The sequence below is a fragment of the Dama dama genome, chromosome 18 (genome assembly GCF_033118175.1).
Source record: "Dama dama isolate Ldn47 chromosome 18, ASM3311817v1, whole genome shotgun sequence".
In the NCBI taxonomy this organism is placed as follows: Eukaryota; Metazoa; Chordata; class Mammalia; order Artiodactyla; family Cervidae; genus Dama; species Dama dama.
In genome coordinates this window covers 53955248-53972863 of record NC_083698.1, presented here as the reverse complement: position 1 = coordinate 53972863, position 17616 = coordinate 53955248, and the positions used below count along the sequence as shown (strand labels likewise).

The following is a 17616-nucleotide window of genomic DNA, read 5'->3' as shown; positions in this document are numbered from 1 at the left end:
GCACCCTCAATCTTTCCCAGCATCAGGGTCTTTTCCAACGAGTCGGCTCTTCATATCAGGTGGCCAAAGTATTGGAGCTTCAACTTCAGCACCAGTCCTTCCAATGAGTATTCAGGACTGATTTCCTTTGGGATTGCCTGGTTTAATCTCCCCGCCATCCAAGGGACTCTCAAGATTCTTCTCCAACACTACAGTTCAAAAGCATCAATTCTTCAGTGCTCAGTCTTCTTTATGGTCCGACTCTCACATCCCTACATGACTACTGGAAAAACCACAGCTTTGACTATATGGACCTTTGTTAGCAAAGTGACCTCTCTAATCTTTAATACACTGTCTAGGTTTGCCATAGCTTTTCTTCCAAGGAGCATGCGTCTTTTAATTTCAAGGCTGCAGTCTCCATCTGCAGTGATTCTGGAGCCCAAAAAAATGAAATCTGACACTGATTCCACTTTTTCCCTATCCATTGACACCATGAAGGCTTTTAATCATGTAATTCTTACAGTGTAACTATATCCACTGTCTTATAATTCTTCATCCCTTAGTGATAGGGACAGAGGAGGAAAATTAAACAGTTTAGAAATCTCACTAGAGGCTTAAAAACAAACAGAATTTTAAGAGGGTTTGCGAGACTGTTATAGGCTAATCACTCAAGAAAAGACAGTAACCTAGCAACAATCTATACCACCTTTAAGGAAGATCAGGTACATTCAAGTGCAAGGCACACTCAACCTGTGAACAAGTTGTGATAGTTAAAACACAAGACAATAGATATGTTACATGAAGTCAGGAAATTAATGGTCTGTGAAGAGCAGCATTTCTGTATGTAGTCAAGATAGGAATACAGGTGAAAGGGGAAATAAACTATTTGAAAAAGGATATCATACCAAAATCTGAGATGAATTACTATATTTGCTAATATACATATGACTTAAATAGTGCCAACACAGTGCCAATCAGTCCACACTGGATTCAAAGGCAGAACTGATGATGTAAAACCTTTATATCTACCCCCAAACGAGGAAGAAGATGGTCTTTTCCCCACTTTTTCTTTGATTAAAAAAATGTAGCCCTCTTTGTTCTTGGGGCTGCACTGTCTTGCTGGCCCACTTGTGCATCTCTCACAAGCGTTCTATGCTAATGATCTCACTGTTCGCCTATCACTTTGCCTCTTGCTGAATTCTTTTCTGTGACAAAAGAACCTGAGCTTCAGTGAGTTCAGGTGAGAAGGTGAGCAGTTTCAATAGAAAGATGGGGTTTGAGTCCCCTCCTAAGTCAGAGATTGTGGGTTTAAGTCCCATCTGAGAAGGAGGGTGGTTTCACCAGCACTAAAGAAACCCTTCCATTTTGATGGTTTATGTATGAACCTGTCTGGAAACTGAAGCAATGGAAGAGAAATAGACATAATTAATGACAGATGACATATCATTCCTATCACTGAGGACAATCAACTTCTAAGATTTTAGTGAACACCATGAAGGAAGCATTGTTGTTCAGTTGCCATTTGTATCCAACTCTTTGCAACCCCATGGACTGCAGCACACCAGGAAGCATTAAAGGAAGGAAGCATTAAGGTTCCCTAAATCTTAGCAAAGATCAGACTTTTACAAACTAGACATCAATATTTTCTATTTAATGTCAGACTGTCAGAGTAGCATAGCATAATGATTAGACTACAGCCTATAGAGAATATCAAATATAAACTCTGCCTCCCTAGTCAGAATGCTGTAGCCAGAACTTCTCACTGTGGCTTTTAGTTCAATTCAGTTGCTCAGTCGTGTCCGACTCTTTGTGACCCCATGAATTGCAGCATGCCAGGAGGCCTCCCTGTCTATCGGTTTTAGCAGGATGAAATCAGCTAAAATATATTCTCCCTTATTTTATATTAAGGCTATTTCTATTAAGATAATATATTCTCCCTTATTTTCTATTAAGGCAACATTACCACTATTAGACTTAGTCTATTTGATTTTTGTCTCATTAGTTCTGTTACTCTATTTCTAGGTTACTTTATTGGACTTTGATGATAGGCGTTTCAAATCTTATATGCTTGCCCAAAATAAGAGTTAATTTCTCGGCCTGGGTACAGAAATTTTAAAGAGTCAATTTACAGAAGAGCAAATCTATGGATAAATCTGATAAAAAATAGAATTTAATGGAATTAGATAAAGCAATGGTGAAAAAATTATCTGAATGATGATAAATAAGAAAAAGAGAAACTAAAAAGATATACTAAAGAACACCATATAATGTCACTTACCCTTAGTTCTTCTTTTGTATTGAAACTATCAAGAAGCTGCTGATAATGTCTATCTGTCATTTGCCGTAATAGGGACAGGAGACAAGCAACAAACTCCCCCTAATGAAAAAAAAGAGCAAGCACATTGTCTTAGCAAGTACATAAAGCAACATCAGCAACTTACTTTCAACTCTAAAGTGCTCTCAAAAGAACACTTGGAGAAAAAACCCACTATGATCCAAGTTTACAGTATGATATTGTCTTAATCGAAATTAACCATGACATTACAGTCAAAATTTCTCCCTGTGATGATGGTAGACCTGCACTTTAGAATTTAATATTTAGAGTTTTTTTTTTTTTTTTTTTTAACTTAGGTGGAAGCTTTTCAGTAGGGCAGTAACTACATACACTTAGAGAAGGTGAGGCAATGAGGCTCCCGACCATTTATTAAGCATTTACTGTGCCTTGGTTCATTGCATCATTTGAGCTTCATATCAGTGCTATAAGGTAGGGAATATAATACTAATTTTTTTCTTTCTTTTTTTTAATTGAAGTATAGTTGATTACAATGTTGTGTTAATTTCTGATGTACAGCATAGGGAATACTAATTGAAAGAAAGTAAAATAAAGGTTTGGCGGGCTAAAAAAGATATTGGCAGAATTGGAGTTATTTCCAGCTTTTTATACTCCAAAGCTCTTCCTGTAACTTCCTGCTCAATATTTGAATTCCTATGTTCTTCTCCAGCTCATTAGAGGGCCTATCAGCTAACTTGCTGGATGTAAAGAAAGCCATACACTGCATAATGTTGGTTTCAATCTCCTTTTAAGACCAGTTAATTTTCAAAAATTTTGTTGAAATATAGTTGATTTACAATGTTGTATTAACTTCTGTGGTACAGCAAAGTGATTGTTATATAGAACGTATAAACATCCTTTTTCATATTCTTTTCCATTATGGCTTATCACAGGATATTGAAGACAGTCCACTGTGCTATACAGGAGGATCTTGTTGTTTATCCATCCTGTATATACTACTTTGCATCTGCTAACCCCCAATTCCCAATCCATCCCTCCCCTTTCACCCCCAGTTTCCCCGGCAACCACAAGTCTAAGAATAGTTGAAGTTAATTGTGATTCTTCTGGGCTTGGGTGCTATGCGACTGACTCCCATAAAATCCAAATCTTAAAAATTAATAATGAAAAGAAAAAAATACATATAAGCATCCATAGATTTGAGGACTTATAAAATTATCAGGCTTCCCTGGTGACTCAGAGGGAAAAGAATCTGCCCACCAAAGTAGGAGACATAGGAGATGTGGGTGGGTTAGATCCCTTGGTTGGGAAGATCCTTTGGAGAAGGAAATGGCAACACACTCCAGTGCTCTTGCCTGGAAAATCCAATGGACAGAACAGATTGGAAGGCTTCAGTCCATGGGGTAACAAAGAGTCAGACACAACTGAGTGACTGAGAACACATACACACACACAAAATCATTATTGCTGCATTTCCTGATGCATTTCTAACTTAAAATATTTGTTTTCAATGAAACTTTTGCTCAGCGAAGAATTTACCTACTTTTAAGTACATTTAAAACAGTATAAGCACAACAAGACAGGTAACCAGTGATAAGTGACTGTGGATTTAGAGAAATGCAGTTTAACTGGGAGTTGAATTCTTTGAGTTTACATGGGAAAATATTATAGACTCATATGTACAACTTGAGACTAAAAGCTTTGAGAAATGGAATTTACCCATAGCAGTAGCTAAGTCAAGACAGTTAAAGTCACCAAGGCCATGGGAGGCCCAAGGATGCTACTTTATGGCCATGTTAGTGGTAAAGAATCCACCTGCCAATGCAGGTGATGCAAAAGACGCAGATTCAATCCCTGGGTCAGGAAGATCCCCTGGAGGAGGATGTGGCAACTGACTCCAGTATTCTTAACTGGAAAATCCCATGGACAGAAAAGCCTAGTGGACTATAGACCACTGGGTTCCAAGAGTCAGACATGACTGAGTGAATGTGCACGCGCGTGCACACACACACACACACACACACACACACACTTAAGAACCAGAGATGCAAGTTGATTCCTTGCAAGTGTATAATAATTTGCAACACATAGATATGACAAATTAATATTCTTACACACTTTTTAGGGCAAATATTTAAGAGCTCACCAGTATGGGCTAGCAGAAATACCCCCTAAGCTCAATATACTACTTTGTTAATGTCTGCGCTTTTTAGCTGCTCTTATCTTATGTCTCAACCTGAAAACACAAATCTAGTTAGTGGTAATGCATTCAATTTTTCATCTTCGGTTTTTCTGCATCTTAACCAAACTATCTCCAATGTATCTATGAGATTAACATTCTTAGACTATTTCAACATACATTCTGTCTATGAATAGTGATATATCTTAAATGACATTATTTTCAATGATTTTAGTAAATCATAAAAATTACTCAAAAATGAAAATATATTCATTTCATTAAATCTTTACAGTCACTGTACTAAGAGAATCTCTCTCTGAATCCATATTATTGACTATTTATCTCTGTCACATCCGGTTTAGGCCCAATGCAAACAACTTGTCATGCTAATATCTCATCCTGGCACATTTACGACATGTTGTCATTTCCAATATCTACCTTATGATATCATTTTATTTATTCACTTCATCAGTTTAGGAACATTTAACCCTGTTAAGAGGCCGAGATGTCCAATATTTCACTGACATATTTTTCACCTGCAATTTTGTTTTTAAGAGACTTTAAGTGTCTGCATGAAAGCCGTAGACTCATAATTTGTTAAAAATAAAAAATAAATTATTGTCAGCCAAGGTTCAATTCATTTTAATGTTGGAATTTAAGTACAAATCACCTTTAGCAAGAACTCCACGCCACAGTGGTTTTATCCATATTACAACTAGATTGAGTAAAATGGCCATTTCCACCAATAACTGGGAATAAGATTAGTAGATGGCTATAAGGTCTTCAAGAAACCTTTCATTATATATACCCAAATTTCCCCCAGAACTCCCCCTTACAGAATTCTGCCTTCTTCTTCCCCCAACCACAGCCCGTAGCACACAAAAACTGCAGACAAATGTAGAGCTATGTCTTAGACATGGTTCCTGCTGAACTGAGTCACCTGTACTATAAATGGTGCTGAACAGAACTATGTACCCAGATGCATTTACCAACTGTAAGCAACTCTGGAGTCCAATAGTTGAGGGTGTGAACAAATGGCCATATATGCCTCTTTATAAAATCTGCTTCCATGTACAATTAGATGTTTGAAAGGAACTGATTACGATGGTGCTCTACCCTCCCCCAATCCCCCTCAACTAGTGAGAGTATTTTAAAGCTTAAACAGCAGTTGGTAGAAGAACAAAAAGTACAACCCATTTAGATGGTAAAAATAAGGCTACTGTTATCTGGAATTATGACAAGAGTGGAAGCCAGTCATCCTGTTGGCATTACCAGGAGACAGGGTGACAGATGTGGCACTTACAGAGAGCTGAAACACTTTACCATGACACACGGTGGGACTGGCTCTTACCCACAGCGTGTCCACTTATAGTGGGCACTTTTTCTGTAAAGACAGAAAGGTGCTCAGGGTAGGACTGCCATGGAAAACCTCCCTATTCAGAGAGCCTGTTCTCTAATTCAGAAAGAGGAGGAAATCAGATAGGTCTTCAGTGCCCAGAGAAATAACCTTGCCAATGATCAGGACCCATTTCTCACCTTAGAATTAGTTAAAAAGTAAGTAGCTCTTTAAGGGGCTTTCCTGGTGGCTCAGTAGTAAAAATCTGCCTGCCTATGCAGTAGATGCAGGTTCAACCCCTGGGTCAGGAAAATCCTCTGGAGAAGGAAACAGCAACCCATTACAGTATTCTTGCCTGGAAAATCCCATGGACAGAGGACCTGGCAGGCTACAGTCCATTGTGTCACGAGTTGGACATGACTTAGCAACTAAACAACAATAATAAACAACAACAATAAAGCAGCTCTTATAGGAAACTGCCTTCAGCAGGAAGCCCCTTTTCCCTGTCACTTTAGCAGAGCTACACTATAACTAACTTTTAAACCAGGCACCCTCATGTTCTACTCATCTCTAGCCCAACACACCTTTCAAATCTTTTAATCACACAATACTTTGCCTAACTTGTCTGTTTCTTCTGTAGATCACAGTAGAAATGAAGAATAAGTAATGAACAAATGACCAGATCTCTTCTCTAGCTTTCCCTTCAGTAATCTGAACAAAATGTGTGACCGAACTGTATGAACGAGATAACATCTAGAGGAAGTTCACGAGGGTAGGACAAGCCTGCACGCAGTTGAAGAATGGTGGTGATTCTAACACCCGATCTCAATGATGAACTGAGGTTACTTCCTTATGTTTTTTTTTAAAGCTTTTGTTGCTGAGCAGAATCTTTGGAGGTGGTTTTGGGGGATGCTGAGTTCACCATCTCCCCAGATAGCTGGCATTTTGATTAAAGGCATCTTTCTTTTCTACCATTTGTGAGTGTGTAATTGATCTTGTAAGTGGGAAGCAGCCGAACTCAATTCATTCAATAACAACATAGATATTACTTCTACAATAATAATAATATTACAGACTAGTGTTCCTACCACAATTACTAATGGCTAAAATGTACTCATATTGCTAAAACACTTTTATAGATTTGATGAAACCCTTAAACTCACGTTGAGATAAGTACAATTACTTTCTCTATTTTAAAGGCAATTAAACAGAAGCTTGCCCAAGAGCATGCACAGCTAATCAAAGGGCAGAGTAGGATTTAGACCAGGTCTGCTTGAGGATTCGAAAAAAAAAAAAACTGTCTTGCAGCACAAAATCTATAAAATCTAAGATACCAAACTATTTAAGTGGACATTTCTTGCAAACTTCATCCCACATACTCAGAGTTTGGTTTGGCACACAGCAAGGGCCACACAACAGCTATATGAGGGAAAGGTTTCACTTTATGTGATTTTCCTAAAATTGTAGCAAACCGGGCAAACCCTGTCTGCCCAAACCCACCCATGAGCATCACTCACTGCCTTCTTAAGTCTCTTAATTTGCACTGATTATTATACTGTGAGGACTTCCCAGGTAACTCACTGGTAAAGAATTCACCTGCCAAGAAGGAGACACGGGTTTGATCCCTGGGTGGGGAAGATCCCCTGGAGGAGGAAATGGCAACCCACTCCAATATTCTTGCTGGGGAAATCTATGGACAGAGGAGCCTAGAGGGCTACAGTCCAAGGGATTGCAAAGAGTTGGACACAACTGAGCAACTAAACTACAACATTACGCTGTGAAGACCTACAGGTCTTCATGGCCCAGAAAAATTTGACAGTTTCAACCCTGTTGATAGATACAAAGCAGTTTGACAAAGTGTTTTAGCTTTTGACCTTGGGCAGTCTTTGACCACATGGAGCATTTGCTGTGATTTTGTTTGCTTGGCCATTATAATTTTAGGACTGTGTTGGAGCTGTATTGCCAGGAAGCAATTGAAATGTTACCAGCAAAACCAAAATGAAGGAGACTTTCTTCTGCTTTTGGGAAGCTGGAGTATATATGCTTTTCCCAATTCCTTCTACCAAGTACAACAAAAACCCCTCCATTGTATACAAAACAAACAAGATGACTCTGGAAAGTGGAAAGAAGAGAACAGGCCTGCTAGAGACCTCAGACCCAAGGAAGGACAGGGTGCTGCGTTCTCTGGGTTTTCTTTTTGCCTCCTATATCCTGCCCCTGGAGTTGAAGAAGCTGGCCTCCTTGAAATAACAGTAATTGCAACAATCTCCCTAATGCCCCACCTCCACTTGGCACCTCCCAGAAAGTCTGCTCTCTTAAGCCAAAGGACCAGGAAAGGGGAAGTTTAACAAGACAAAACTTTTAGCAGTCACTTCTCTACTGTAGCTCAAACATCACAAAAATCTGGCTGTTTTCAAACCTGCAAGAGCCAAATGGGGAGTCCAGATTTCCATCTTTACAAGGCTGTGATGGGATACCCCAACATCTGTCTCCAGAATGCAGAGCCAAATAGGGGGCAGGTATTTTCATGACCACTGGTCTGTGTCAGTGAAACCAAGGCAAGGAGCCTGGATTTCTGCCTCCAACTGCCTGTCGTGAGTTGGCATCCTCACCCCTTCCTTGCTAAGTAGTGTCACATAAAGCCACGTGAAACAGAAGGTTTAAATAAGAGCTGGAGTCTTATAATACAAAAATGTCCAGGTTTCAACTGAAAATCACTCGTCATACAAAAACCCAAGAAGATCTCAAACCGAATGAAAAACGACAAGAGATGTCAACCCTGAGATAATAGAGATGTTAAAATTATCTGACACAGTGAATATAAAAATCAACTCAAAATGGTTCACAGACTTTAATGTGACATATAAAACTATAATACTTTTAGGCAAAAAGAAGAAAAAAAAAAAAAAAAAAAAAAACCTAGGAGATAACCTTCAGAATATAGGGCTAGACAAAAAGAGTTCTTAAACTTGATATCAAAAGCATGATCCATCAAAGGAAAAATTGATAAACTGGACTTCATCAAAATTAAAAACTTTTGCCATACAACAAAAAGACCCTGTTAAAAGGATGAAAAAACAAGCTACAGAGTGGGATAAAATATTTGTAAATGACATATTCAACCAAGGACAGCAATCCAATTAGGAAAAGGAGAAAAGACATAAAAAGATATTCCACTGAAAGCGATATATAGATGGCAAACAAGTATGTGAAAAGATGTTTGGCCTCATTAATCATTAGGGAAATGCAAGTCAAAACCACGATGAGATATCACCACCCACCTTTCCGAGGGTCCCCATCCCTTCCCCACTCCTCAAAGTGACAACACTAAACGCTTATGAGGTTCTGAGAAATTGGATCATTCATTATACACTGTATATATGAGAAGGTAAAGTTACACACCCATTATGGAAGTAGGTAAGACCATTTATTAAAAACCAAAATAGGCTACTACCATACAATCCAGCAGCCATACTCCTGGGAGTATTTATCCTAGAGAAATGAAGACTTATGCTTACATAAAAACTTGCATGCAAATATCTATAGTAGCTTTGTTAGTAGCAGCCAAAATCTCCAAGATGGCCTTCAGTGGAGATACTTAAACACACTATAGCACATCTACACCATGAAAACTACTGAGTAAGAAAAAGGAACAGATATATATATATTTATTTATTTATATATGTGTATATATACACATACATAATGACCTGGATGAATTTCTAGAGGATTAAGCTGAGTAAAAAAAAATAAAAAAGCTAATCACAAAAGTTATGTACTGTATGGTTCTACAGGTATAACATTCTTTTTAAAAAATTTTTAAAAATCATAGTCGATTTACAATGTTGTACCAATTCTCTGTTGTACAGCAAAGTGACTCAAGTAGAGCATTCTTAAAATGACAAAATAACAAGATAAGGAGAACAGATTTTGTGGTTGACAGGCTTAATAAGGAGGTGGAGTTGGGAGAGAATTGAGTTTGGCTATATAAGGGCAAGATAGGGGGTTCTTGGGGTGGTGGAATATTCTGCATCTTGACTGCACTACTGTTGATATCCTAGTTGTGATACTGTGCTATAGTTCTGAAAGACATTACCATTAGGGAAACTGGATAAAAGGAACATGGAATATCTGTATTATTTTTCACAACTGCATGTGACTCAAATTATCACAAAATAAAAATTTCAGAAAAACATGAGAAGACAGGACAAAAAAATTCAAAACAAACTCACACAAACTTTCAAACCCATAATGATCTCCAGTAGTTTTAAGAAAAAACAACATGTTTTGAGCATTTACTGTGGATCAAAGAGTTGCCAAATACACAAAGCTAACCCTGTGAGCTAGGTGGCATTCTACAAATGAAATTCCACCAGATCGTGATAAATTAATAGCTTGTTCTTCTTTTCTTTAATGAGGCAGTACAACTATTACATATATTAGGAAGTTTTTTCGTACAATCTTTAACCTCTGCTTGTTACAAGAAATTGAGTAACTTTACTTCCCAAACCAGGAGCTTGGCAGGAAGAATCAGGTAAATCTCAGTTCTGAAAGCAGAGAAAATAAAATGCAATAGAAGATGGCCATCCTTAAGACATTCAACCTTGGCAGGACAGCCAGGGTGGGCTTTCTATTTTGTTGTTTAGTCCCTAAGTCCTGCCCAACTCTTTTGTGACACCATGGACTGTACCCCACTCTGTCCAGGGGACTTCCCAGACAAGAATACTGCAGTGGGTTGCTGTTTCCTCCTCCAGGGGATCTTCCTGACCCAGGAATCGAACCTGCACCTCCTGGACTGGCAGGTGGGTTTTTGTTTTTTTTGTTTTTTTTTTTTTTTTTTTTTACTACTGAGACACCTGGGAAACCCTCTACTTCCTTAAGTAAAAGAAAAAAAATTATCTTCATCAGGAGCTAGGCAAACATTCTTATGATAGTGGTTCTATAGTGCACAATTTGTAAAAATAATAGCAAAAGGCTGACATTTTGGTTAACAACCTATATGTGAAAACTAGAGCATCTACTGCCATTTCTGCGAGTGGTATTTAGAAGAATGTTCTGAATCAGACCTTAAAAAAAAAAAGGCCACATTGGTCAACTGAATGCGAGTTTCAAATGTGAAAATTTATGTACCCGTCCATCCATCTATACATCTCTCTCTCTACACACACACATATAAATATATATACAAATAAACTATCACATAAATTATGTCTTAATATTTATAACTCATGTTACATTAGATCCATAAAATGGTGGAGCTTGAAGATATCTCAAAATCACCAGGTCAAACTTTCACAATTCATAGCTGAGGAAACTGACCTCCCCCACCAACCTGCCACCAAATAAAGATCCTTACTAGCCATAGTGAAAAATTCACAATCAAAATTTAGGACCCTTGACTGCTATTGCTCTGTTTCACTGTTCTAACTTTCTCAAGCAATTTGATGAATGAAAAGAGAATGGATAGTTATCAAGGAGACTGAGGATATAGAGCCACAGATTAACTTGAATTGGGCAAAATGGGGGGGAAAAAAACTGGGCCAATTTGGCCTTTCTGCCATTAGAAATATCTTAATTGAAGATCTTGTAACAAACATGCATCTTACTCCCATCCCCTGGTAAAACGAAGGTAAACTTACACACATTTGAAATGAACACAGATCAACCTCCCAAGTTCAGATTCCCCAGATTCTTACAGAAACCCACCCTCAAAGCAACTGAGGCTTTAACAAGCAAAACTCTGCAGTTTTGTGCACCGTGGCCTTACCGTGACATCCTGAAACTGAAGCCTCATGGTGGAGCCAGATGGCTGTGGACGACTGGTGATCTCCAAGATGGTTCTCAGCAGGATGTCCAGCAGGCTAGCCACTATCACATCTATTTCCTCCAGCACAGATTTTTCCTAAAGGAAAAAAAAAATAATGTGCTCAGGAAATTGTGGCCTAAAATAAGAGTCCTAACAAAGGACTCGAGCTCGTCAGTCCTGGACCTCCCTAATTTATCTAAATGAATGACCTTTCATAGAAAACAAAAGGCACAGATATATTAACACCTCACCCAAGAGTACGTGACTCTGCAGTGCAGTGGGAACCTGAGATCAAGTAAAAAGGTGGGGTGATGGTCTGAAACACACCCCAGACTAATTCAGAACACCAGCTATGCCAATAACATTGTGTGTGTCTCTCTGTGAGGTAAGTTTGCCTCTCTGGGCCTGACAGTTCACTAAACATCCCTCTTGGTTTTAAGAGTTTGCAATTTTTTTATTTCAGATTGTTTTTACATTTATTCTTCTCATCACTGGAGTTGCATGGGTCATTTTCCAAAACTCCTAAGTGCAAATGACTATTTCTATAAAGTGATTTTTAAAAATCCCTAATGTAAAGATTAGCAAACAGCATTCAGTCTGAATGATGTTAGTTACAGACTGGACTTAATGTCAGTGGTTGTGCTGGGACTGCTCTCCCGAAGCAAAATGTATACTATCTAAGCCCCAGAACTTGAGAGAGCGAGTGAAATTTTCTGTACTGACTAAAGGTACTGGATTTGAGTTCTTATTATACTGCACCAGACAAAGCACTATGATGACAAATGCTTTGTGTAGCAAGAAGATTACTTTTGCAAGGAAAACTTTTAGAAAGTATGAGTTGGAAAGACCCTTTTCGCTGGGATTTTATGATAAACTTTCCTACACTGGAAAGAAAACTACTAAAGATTTTCCCCCAGAACAGAGTTTCTGCTCTGACTTCCTCATCAGATAAGTGCAAAAACTGACCAAAACTTCAACAATGAAATAGGAGGGAAAAAAAAAAAAATCATCTCTACTAACACCTGACGTTTTTGGTTTTCTGCAGTAACCTTTTAATCTTACTTCTCACTCTCAGCAATGAGAGTTAGCAAAAACATTCTCACTAGGCACGGTATAGCTATACTTTACTGAATTGGGTACGTAAAAAGCAATGATCCCTCCTATGCAGGTATCTCATACCATACTTTCAGACACAGAGTTTCTGGTCTTTTTCTCTCAAGGGCCAACTCTGTTCCCACAAAAGACCTGATGCTTTTGAAATGAGGTGCTGCAGAAGACTCTTCAGAGTCCCTTGGACAGTAAGGAGATCAAAGTAGTCAACCTAAAGGAAATCAACCCTGAATACACATTGGAAGGACTGATGCTGAAGCTGAAGCTCCAGTACTTTGACCACCTGATGCAAAGAGCCGACTCATTGGAAAAGATCCTGATGCTGGGAAAGATTGAAGGCAGGAGGAGAAGGGGGTGACAGAGGATGAGACTGTTACATAAGCATCACTGACTCAATAGACATGAGTCTGAGCAAACTCCGGACGATGTTGAAGGACAGATGAGCCTGGTGTGCTGCAGTCCATGGGGTCACAAAGAATTGGACATGATTTAGCAACTGAACAACAACTGTTCCCACAGTGCTGGAGTCCTATGTCCAAGACTTCTACTGGAAGCTCTTCAGAAGGTGATCATAACTCAGAGGGATGAAAATGGGAAAATGATAGCATATGCTAGTAAGTGGGAGGCAGAGAAACAGGCATTCCAACATTCACTGCCAATCCTACTTTGTAAAAGTTGTGATGGGTGAGGCTGCGTAGTAAACAGGTGCAAACTGATGGAACTAAACTAGGACATCCTTCGCACGTGGACTTCACACCAGACCTCTGAACCATGAGCATGCAGGGGGTTACCCCCAGTTATAAGCAAGCATGCCATTTTTCTCTGTTGACACTCTATCGTCTAATACAAACTGCAATTCCTTAAGAGTCAGGAACATTGACAGGAATTCCTAGAGCCATGACAATGGAGTGATTAGTAATGGTTGTGGTGCAAGATACCACCAGGTTCCTGGGCCTCTGTTTAGCTTTCACTATCTGCATAGGGCTTGGCCCAAGGCCCGTGGCCAAGCTCTGACCATCATCATCCAGTCTTTCACTGAATGGGCCCAAACAGACTGTCTTTGCAAGCAATAATTTATTCTTGCCACAGAGTATTTATCAAGATTAAAGACACATATGGGAGGCTTTGAGATTTCTAATTTTTCTCATTGGGTATTCCGTTCTTCCTTGAAATACAAGTTTAAGACATGCAGGTTATTTGGGGCTATAGACATCCTACAAGGTTAAAAAAAAAAAAAATTCCTTTAGAAGAAAAGTAAAAAGTCCAACACAGATGGAAATGAAAGTGAGAGTCTCCAAGGATGACTCTTTGGTGTGCTTTCTCAGAAAACTTAAAATTTTCTTTCCAGAAGCCATCTGATGGGCACTTTATCCTATGACCTGTGTTTACTTACTGAGCTATTTTTCTTGATGAGACAAAATACATTGCTCAGGATCCGTGCACACATGATCAGGTCCTTCTGTTCTTGCAAGTGCATGTGGAGGTGATGTAGCACGACAGGTAAAAGAATATACCGGGAATCTGGAGGAAGAAGAAGTATTAGTGTCATATTTAACAGGCCCATGCAAACCTCGTGCAAATCCTTATCTACTCTTTAATTTTAATTGCTAAATTATTAACACATATAGTTAGAAAAGTACTCATTCTACAAAGTTGATACTGAAAAATGGTAGTCCCTTCCCCAGCCCATGACCACTGTATTCACAAGGCCTTTTACTCTTTTATTGAAACAGGTTTTTTTGTTGTTTGTTTTTACTACCAAATACCTAAATGGCATGCTTTTCTTGCTATCTCCAGACTTTTCATTGAGATGGATTATCGACTCACTTCTTACTATGGTAGATGAGAATTTAGTTTTTTTGTTTTGGTTTTTTTTTAACCTCTTTTTCTTCTCTCCAGCCTCTGAAAAGAGTTATATCACAATTTCTGGCTAAATTAACACTTTTTATTTCCTGCTATTCTGATTTCCAACCCTTTCTCCATGATCAGATTTTTGTTTTATTTTTGTTTCTCTCTCTGAAAGCTTTTAGGAAATTATTCCTTGCAATTCAAAACGTCACGATCATATGCTTTGTCATGGCTCTTAAAATCTATAAACCCATGCCCTTGAGTTCTGGGAACTTGCCTTGAATTATTTCTAGTATTATTTCCTTCCTGCTACTAATAGTTCTTCTGTCCTCTGTCTGGAACTTTGACTACATTCATGTCATGAATATCATCTACTTTTCTTGAATATTTTTTCAAATTTTTGATCTCTAACTTGTCATAAGTATTTGAAATAGTAAGGTGATAAGTAATCTAAAAATTAACTTATATGCAGTATATATTTCAATATTTTGAAAAAGTAACAGTGAATATGCCTATTGTCCTGAAGGTTTATTTTTCAATGTGATGTCATGAACACAAAATTATTGTCTATCTTGGGCCCATAATGGGAATTTTATTTATAGGATGTGCCCACTTGCAAATACCCCAACACATCCTGCTTGATGTTCTAAAAGATGTCATCTGTGAAACAATTCAAATGAATTAATTTTGGTTTATACAAATCCATATGTCTTATAGACAGCTTGTATAAGCTATAATCCCACCTCACTCATTCCAGGAAAAATGGATAAGCTAAATAACTCTATACCTATTAAAGAAACTCAACTTGCTATTAGGAGAATACAAGGAAAATTCCAGACCCAGGTGGCTTCTATGAGTTCTATGAAGCAATAATTAGAAGAAAGCATATCAAATCTACATAAATCCTCCCAAAATATAGAATAAACAGGGAATACAATTAACTCATGTTATGAGGTCAGCATTATCTATGACAAAATTAGTCAAAGACATTTTAAGACAAAACTGCAGATTTGCTATCTCTCATCAACATAGATGCAAATATTCTTATATAAAATTTTAGCATAACACATATACAGTGATTAAATAGGTTTATCCTGGTAATGAACAATCGCTTTAACATTTGAAAGTCAGTCAATCAATGTGATTCACTATACTAGCAGATGTATTAAAAACGTGAAAAATTCAGCATCCATTAATGATAAAAGGTGATAAGAATAGCTAAAGAATAATAGATTTCTCAAATTGACAAAGGGCATTGATGAAATATCTACTGTTAGCTACATAATAGTAAAAGATTGAATGCTTTGTCTTTAAGATAAAAAATGAAGGAAGGCCAATTTCACCAATTCAACACTACACTAGATTCCTAGCTAGTATAATAAGGTATATCCAACAAAGTGAAAAAATGTATGATTCTGTATCCTAATAAAAATTTTAAGTATTCACAATTCGGAAAGTGCCTTTACTGGTGTTTGCCTGACTTCTCTTGTCTTCTTGGTTTCTTTCAGTAGTGAGGTTGGGAGTTATATTTCTTTTAATGCCTGCCACTAGACTACCAACACAATGAGGCGCGGCCTGAGGTTTACCATCAAAACAAACCACATAAGTCACAGTCGTGCTTCACTTTCAGAAAATGAACACAAAGTGTTAAAATACAGTAGAACTCATTGCAGGCTTCCCTGCAACAGGAAGCCTGAACCAGGGAACTTCAATGAAACCAAAAGTGAAAGTCACTCTGTTCCGTCAGACTCTTTGCGATCCCATGGACTATACAGTCCATGGAATTCTCCAAGCTGAAATACTGGCGTGGGTAGCCTTTCCCTTCTCCAGGTGATCTTCCTGATCCAGGAATCGAACCGGGGTCTCCTGCATTGCTGATTCTTTACCAGCTGAATCACCACGGAAGCCCAAGAATACCGGAGTGGGTAGCCTTTTCCTTCTTCAGGGGATCTTCTTGACCCAGGAATCAAACCAGGGTCTCCTGCATTGCAGGTGGATCCTTTACCAGCTGAGCTGTACTTATTTACAAAACAATTACTTGACAAAAAGAACCAAGAAAAGGAACCTGAAAGCTTAAATGACAGGAGTCACTGCCTAGTGATGCTTAATTAGAAGGAAGATAAAGCTTGTCTGATATGTTCCTGCAGCCAGTGGGATTTGATTTCTAAAAATTCAATTTGCAACCAACTGTTAAGGAAATCTCTACTGCCAAAATGCAAGGCAGACAAATAATTGGTGTGTGGCATGTGTAAAAAGAAATATATGAGTTGCTTGAAGATTTGCTGCTTCTCCATTACTAGGGCAATATCAGCCAATGCACATGATAGAATCGAGGGGTAAATGCCAAAAGAGCTGACTGGTTAAAATGCTAATTCTTAACTTTAAAACAAAACACCTGGAGTGATCAAGAAGGCTCAAAGGAAAAAAGAAAAAGGCTCAAAGAAAAAACAAAACCCAGACTTGAACATACAGTAAGTTTCTAAACAGTAGAATCTGTTATGCAGGTTCTGTCCTTGAAAGGGTCAAAACACTCAGATTCAGATTCTGAGATAAAGCTCACGGTATAGTGTGTCTTACTTTTTATTTTGTCTGTACACACGTGAAGAGATAAAGCCAGCTCCCATTAGCAATTTCCAATAGATGTGGGGCTAGGAAGAGGAAGCAGCAGCTAAGAAATGCTGATAAACTTCCTCCTTGAGGTTAATTTCAAGGAAAGTTCTCATCTTTGCTCCTCTAGCAACAAAGCTTTAGACAATCGTCCTTGTAGTCCTCTGCCCCAGGTGAGTGAGGGCTGCGAGTCCTGTAGGGGCACGCGGGGTTTCCATCCACCCTCCACCAGCTGTCCCAGTACAGGCTGGACACCAGCAGCACCCCCAAGCAGCTGCTCCGTGGCAGCCTCAGGATGTGGAGGTGGTACCTCAGTGGGCAGGGGCTCTGGCTGTGGGACAGCTCTGAACGGAGCAGAGCTGCTGGATGCAGGGAAGCACCCGCAGGACAGAAAGCCCTGAAATCAGAGCTGGTTTAGGCCTTTGTGATCCAAGATACCAGGAAATGAACTGCTGATGTCA

At 38.6% G+C, this 17616-nt stretch overlaps 1 protein-coding gene across 3 annotated transcripts in view; it reads right to left on the bottom strand.

Moving 5' to 3' along the window:
• Positions 1–17616, bottom strand: part of DOCK4 (dedicator of cytokinesis 4) — a 479093-nt gene that overhangs the window by 110140 nt on the left and 351337 nt on the right. For all 3 annotated transcript variants that reach the window (XM_061165346.1, XM_061165344.1, XM_061165347.1), the window contains 3 exons: positions 14094–14221; positions 11552–11686; positions 2258–2356 (listed from right to left, as the gene is read on the bottom strand). In XM_061165346.1, the coding sequence (XP_061021329.1) occupies positions 2258–2356; positions 11552–11686; positions 14094–14221 (362 nt within the window). The remainder of the gene's footprint in view (positions 1–2257; positions 2357–11551; positions 11687–14093; positions 14222–17616) is intronic.